Raw genomic sequence first — 6,278 nt, forward strand, 5'->3', positions numbered from 1 at the left:
TATTTAGATCCATGATTTATTTTTAAGGAAACCTGACATATCCTGGGAGTTACTTTTTGATTAAATGTTTGTTGGTTGGTTGGTTGGTTTTGCATTATTTAAGAAAGAAAGTTAGATTTAAAATATTTTGTCTAAACAATCACTAAATTCAGTTGATTAGAGTATGCAATTAAATTAACTTTCTCTTATTTATTTTCAGTTTTCATTTTAATTTTAGTTTTGGTAATTTTGTTTTGTGCTTTTTTCATTTAAAAAATATATATTTTAATATATTAATATATTCTATTCTAGTATTGGTAGTTAAATGTATTTTATTTCAGTTAGTTGCCAACATTTCTCATTTATTTACTTATTTACTAATTTATTTTTACTTAATGGTTTTAATTTTCATATTTTTGTTTTATTTCAACTTTACTGCTGAAATTAACTATATATATCATATCATTGTTTTATATATATATATATTTTTTTAAGTAAACAATATCAACATGCTACTGCTAGTGATGGGGAAAATTAAAAATGTAATTATTCTAAATGATACCAAACAAAAGAGACCCTTCATTTTTCTTACTTGAATTCTTCTGAATTCAATGTCTAAATGTTTTTCCAACAGGTGAACCACGTGCGGACACGAGATTTCGACTGCTGCTTAGCTGTGCCCCTCATCACAGAGGCCGGAGACAGACTTGAGCTGGTGATTAGCCGAAACCCGTTAGCACAGCCGGGTGTCGCCCAGCCCCACAACTGCCATCAACCCTTCAACCCTGTAGGCCATTCCCGCGAGCACCAGACCAGCACACTGGACCTGTGACCACTGGGTAACTCAGACTATGACCACACTGGACCTGTGACCACTGGGTAACTCAGACTATGACCACACTGGACCTGTGACCACTGGGTAACTCAGACTATGACCACACTGGACCTGTGACCACTGGGTAACTCAGACTATGACCACACTGGACCTGTGACCACTGGGTAACTCAGACTATGACCACACTGGACCTGTGACCACTGGGTAACTCAGACTATGACCACACTGGACCTGTGACCACTGGGTAACTCAGACTATGACCACACTGGACCTGTGACCACTGGGTAACTCAGACTATGACCACACTGGACCTGTGACCACTGGGTAACTCAGACTATGACCACACTGGACCTGTGACCACTGGGTAACTCAGACTATGACCACACTGGACCTGTGACCACTGGGTAACTCAGACTATGACCACACTGGACCATTTGTTGCAACAGACTATCAGAAGGAGCCATGATTCACTGCTTTCATTACGAAGCTCAAATGAACTCAAATATCCAGATTATAAGGAGCGCCTGTGGAACTGAAACAACAAAAGATTTGAGCCAGTTTTCAGTGTAAAATTCAAAACGATCTGTGCCAGTTTAAAATAATAATAATAATTTTGGCCTACTACAATGCATACACCATACATGTATGTCACGCCATCAAAACAATTTTTTATTTTCTTTATAAGCCTTTCACGTGATATGAGGGCAGAGATATATATATATACAGTATAATGGCCACAGAAGAATAATTAATTCATTCGCTTGATTTAATTGAGTCTCCTAGTTTTAGTAACGTTGTACTGATTCATTCCCTCATTTTTATTTTAAACCGTCGTCACATGGTCCTGATTTGTTTCCTCGTTTTAGTAAATTGTGATGACGTAATACTAATTAATTCCCTTTATTTTTTGTTTTATTTAATCAGTAGTAAGATGGTGCTGATTTGTCGCTTTGTTTTGGTAAACTGTTGGTCAAAACGTAGAAATGAATCAGTATAACGTGACAACGATTCAACTAAAATCAGGAAACAAATTCTTAATTTGTGTCCAAGATGTAAAATATTTTTCCCACATAGTGTTTTCTTTTTTCTTTTCTTTTCTTTTCAGATACAAACATACTCTGTCGAAATGTTTACAAAACAGAAAAAAAAAACAGCTTTTGATGTAGATCACATTTTTGTTTGAATCCCCAAGCAGATACAAACATACTGTGCCCAAATGTTTACAAAACAGAAAAAAGATCAATAATTCTGCATTTGAAGTAGATCACCATTAGATGTAAGCAGTTCTTAAATGTCTTACGTTTCCATTTTTAGTAACAACTGTTTTTCCTTCCACAACAAACTACAAATTAAGCATTATTTTTGTTTTAGTCCGGGATGAGTCACTGCAGGAATACCTTCAGGCACACATTGTCCTTTCTCACAAACACATACACTACTACTATAAACAGACCAAACACAATCATTCTTTGTCCCCTGCATGCATAAATACTATAGACTCCCCTAGAAATAAACTTATATTTGCTTCTGTGTCAGACACAAACATACACAAATGCTTCAGGCCACGAGTGGCACGGCATCAAAGCACATGGTGACTGCCTGCTGCTCTTAAAAGAAAGTTGCTGTTTGATAATGTCAACAAAGACTTCATAGCCTCTCTGTCAACAACACATTTATTATTTCATGGGAGTACAATGCATTTTCCATGAATAATATATATTTTAGTGTGGCATTACTTTTTTACTGCAATAGACGCAGTTTTTCGACCCAATGAGGTCGATTAGGTATGTTAGATAAAATATTATGTAATATAACAGAAATCAAAATTTCAAATATGCAACCCTGTTACTGTATGTATTCCCACATTGCGAAAAAAAAAAAAAGCTACATTTCCTAGGAAGTGAGATTATTCGGACACTTTTAACAATGGCGGAAAAATTATATAATACATAACATATTTCCTAAATAGTTATTAAACATTAGTGTTGACTGCGTTGATCAACCTTAACTGTTCAACTCTGTTATACGAAAAAGTGAAATGCAAAAACTTAATTTGTTGACACTTTGTTAGCACATGTACACACTTACTTCCATTACCTACACTCTCAAATGGCCACATGTACTCTCATGCAGCAATAAAACCGAGGTCTGACATGTCCCGACTTCTTGAAAAGCTTCTCGTAGTAAGTACAGTGGTAGCCCTACCTTCTCTCTCCACATACCTCTCTTTATCTTTTAACACCAAAATGATGCCGCAGTGTAGCATTCACTCCAGTCCCCACTGACATCCTGGCCTCAAGGGCACGTTCTTTCATGGTAGACTGTCGCCAAGCCACCATTTGCCAACACTGGCCAAATATTAGAAATGTTTCCACCACAGGCTATTTCAGACACCTCAGTTCAGGAGAGTTTGTAAAGCCGTCACATCATTAACTCGTGTTCCGCACTTGTGGGGCACCCAGGTTTTACGAAGGTCACATCTCTGTGGACATGCGGCCCCACAGTCTATTAACCTCCACTAAACATTTATCTAGTGTTTCACAAATTTGAGATTTATGGTCTCCGTTGGGCCAGATGTCAAGATAGAATATATCTCAACATCTGAAAGGGGAACGGAGGACGTTTAGTGTCTTCTTTTGTGTTGTGTGTTTGGATCATGGAATATTCCGCTGTTATGAGAACCGTTTCACCCCACATGACACTTCTTTTGTGGAACATTTGACGTGAACATCTGGTTAAAGCGCTTTTAAGTAAACTTGTTTGAGGGTGTGTCTGATCCCTTTGTGTAGGTTTGTGGGTTTGAGACATATGGAATCTGAAGTCTTTGATGTTCCTCGAAAACCACCGTTAGGACGCCTAATCTAGGAATCAATAACCGGTTTTATTCTGGGAACTGGTTCCATTTTTTTGCATATTCAAAGGGAACATTGTGTTCTAAATACGCTAAAAAAAAACAATGTCTTTAATTGGTTTACGATTCCAGTTTACATAGTTGGGACAGACCCTACACAGTTTTTTTATCGTGGATGAAGAAATTTATCATTTATCTAATCCAACTTCGTTAACTGAAGGAATAGTTTAGTCATATTTTATTTTAGGAAAATTTTAGCGCATATCATATGTGCTTTTTGCAACTTGATGGACATGGTCACTATGAACTGTTGTTGTATAAAAATTTGCTTCATGAACATTTTTATTTATTTATTTTTCCTACACATCCAAAAGGGGGTTGCCATAGAAGAGTGATGCCATAGAACAATCATTTTTGGTTCTCCAAAAGAACCTTTCAGTGATCAGTTCTTAAAAGAACTAGTCTTAAGAACATTTTTTTCCCCTGTAAAGAAGCTTTTATGGAATGGAACTTTTCCATGGATGGTAAAGATTCCTTATGGAGCCATCAACGTTAAGAACTTTTCTTTTTAGAGTGTACAGGACCAACATAAAGGTTAGTAAATACTGTCAGAATTTTCCTTTTGGGGTAAAGTACTCACTTTTTAAACACTAAAAAGTTGCTGTACTTTTGTCTCTTTATAGGTTGCAGACTTAAATATGTTTACTTGGTTCACCTAATAACCAAAAGCAAATACTCAGCCCTGATTTTGGGTGTTATGTCTCCTTTAGTGTGGTCATGTCCACACCAAAACACTTATACTCTGTAATTATTTGTGGATTAGGTGAATTTATTTCCTCACCCTGCAGTCTTTACTACCATGTTGGAAAGCACAGGCAAAATCTATTTCCAGTAAGGTGCCTGTCGAAAGCACTCATTGTTCTACAAGATTCTTTTGAACAATCAGAGTCTCTGTTTAGGCCCATTGCATTAGGAGTCTACCCAGGGCTCGCTCCTAGGCCCTTTTAAGTTTTTTTTTTTTTTTTTTTTTTTCACAACCTTCCTGTCAGTTGTGTAATTCTACCAACTGCCTCCAAAAGCTGAAGGCAACAAAATAAGACTTTTATTTTATTTAAAGTTTTCTCTCTTTTTTTTTGCGTGTGTGTGTACTTTGTGGTAGACCACATTTTGTCTGCAGGTCATCACATTGCAGGCCAGTAAACGAAGTGTCAAAGGAGGGGCTGTTTTCATTTCACAGACATCTAACCATGGTATTGTTCAGAGTAAGAATTGTAACATGTTGTATGTACTATTCCAGGAGGAAAGACAATGTGGTTCCTTTTATATGTGCAATATTGAGACCAGAGAAGGCTTTTAAAGGATTTTACATAAGCTTTATAAAGCTCCAAACTTGTTCATCCCTATGCATTTTAAATACCTGATTTATGTGTGCATTGATATTAATGTGTATTTTTGGAATGTGTAATATGAAAGTTCTATTCACTGTACAGTATTTTTGTATGAACTCTAAACCTCGCTGTTTCCACAGCATATTTGAAGCACAATGGCGAAAGAGAACCGATAAACAAATATATTCTGGTTTGGCTAGACTGGTTTGGTGTGAAGACCCATTCTTAATCGATATGGGAATGTGCTAATGATATCCTTTTCTAAAAAACAACTGAATAAAAGAGGTAAAATGCACAACACTGAGTCGAATTGAATGCATTTGAAAAGTTGCTCTGAGAGGCTCTGAGCTGAGTAAATAAGTCTTTGAAAGACTCCCAATAGGAAGACAAAGGTTTCACCTGTCACATAATGCAGGCGTCACACTTCACAGTGAAGTCATCGTGTCCAAGTAGAGCAGAGGTAAGCTGGGCTAAAATGTACTGTGCTCTCTCCCACAGGACTTGATTTAACCCCTGAGTCTCCGTGAGTGATTGGCTGGTCACGTTATTCTGCTGGTGAGTTGTTAAGCAGCCAGTGCCTTTGAGATGCAGTTCTGTTTTCGACCTGTCTTTTCTAAACGTGCTTTTCAATTCCTGAGAAATGGAGAGGGCTATTTTTGAAAGTGAATCGTTGGTGTTGAGCTGTACAACACAAGCACAAAGGATCACTTTTGCTCACTATGTGAATCATAAAACCACTTTCTATAGGTCTAAAGGTAATTTGGTGGCATTTGTGTTTCATAACCGAGACAGTTTTCCAGTGCCCCTTTAGCAAACTGTCAAATACCCAGTATCCAGACTTGTACATGTAAAAATATTAGAAAAAAGGCTGACAGCATGTCCTCAGGCCGAAATGACTCGAGTAAAAAATAAGTATTCTGACTTTTGTATTGATTTTTTGTGGATGATCTACATTTGTAATTTTATTTTCTGATTTTGTTTATTGTTAAAGAAAAAAATGGGTAAACAGATTAGATGGATGGATTGATATAGACAGATATAGATGGCTAGATATTCAGATGGATGCATATTTGAATTGATGAATGGATATAGACAGATAGACATAGATGGACAGATATATGGATGGATAGATACAGTAGATATTTAAATGGATAGCCAGATGTGTAGATATACAGTATGGAGGGATGGATGCATGGATATGTAATTTCCAGATAGATAGATAGAT

At 36.7% G+C, this 6,278-nt stretch overlaps 1 protein-coding gene across 3 annotated transcripts in view; it reads left to right on the forward strand.

Moving 5' to 3' along the window:
- grip2b (glutamate receptor interacting protein 2b) overlaps window positions 1–5,351 on the forward strand; it is a 105,127-nt gene extending 99,776 nt beyond the window's left edge. For all 3 annotated transcript variants that reach the window (XM_052538444.1, XM_052538445.1, XM_052538446.1), the window contains exon 24: window positions 614–5,351. In XM_052538444.1, the coding sequence (XP_052394404.1) occupies window positions 614–811 (198 nt within the window). In that variant the 3' untranslated portion in view covers window positions 812–5,351. The remainder of the gene's footprint in view (window positions 1–613) is intronic.
- The last annotated feature ends 927 nt before the right edge of the window (window positions 5,352–6,278 follow it).

Source organism: Carassius gibelio, chromosome A22 (assembly GCF_023724105.1).
Source record: "Carassius gibelio isolate Cgi1373 ecotype wild population from Czech Republic chromosome A22, carGib1.2-hapl.c, whole genome shotgun sequence".
NCBI lineage: Eukaryota > Metazoa > Chordata > Actinopteri > Cypriniformes > Cyprinidae > Carassius > Carassius gibelio.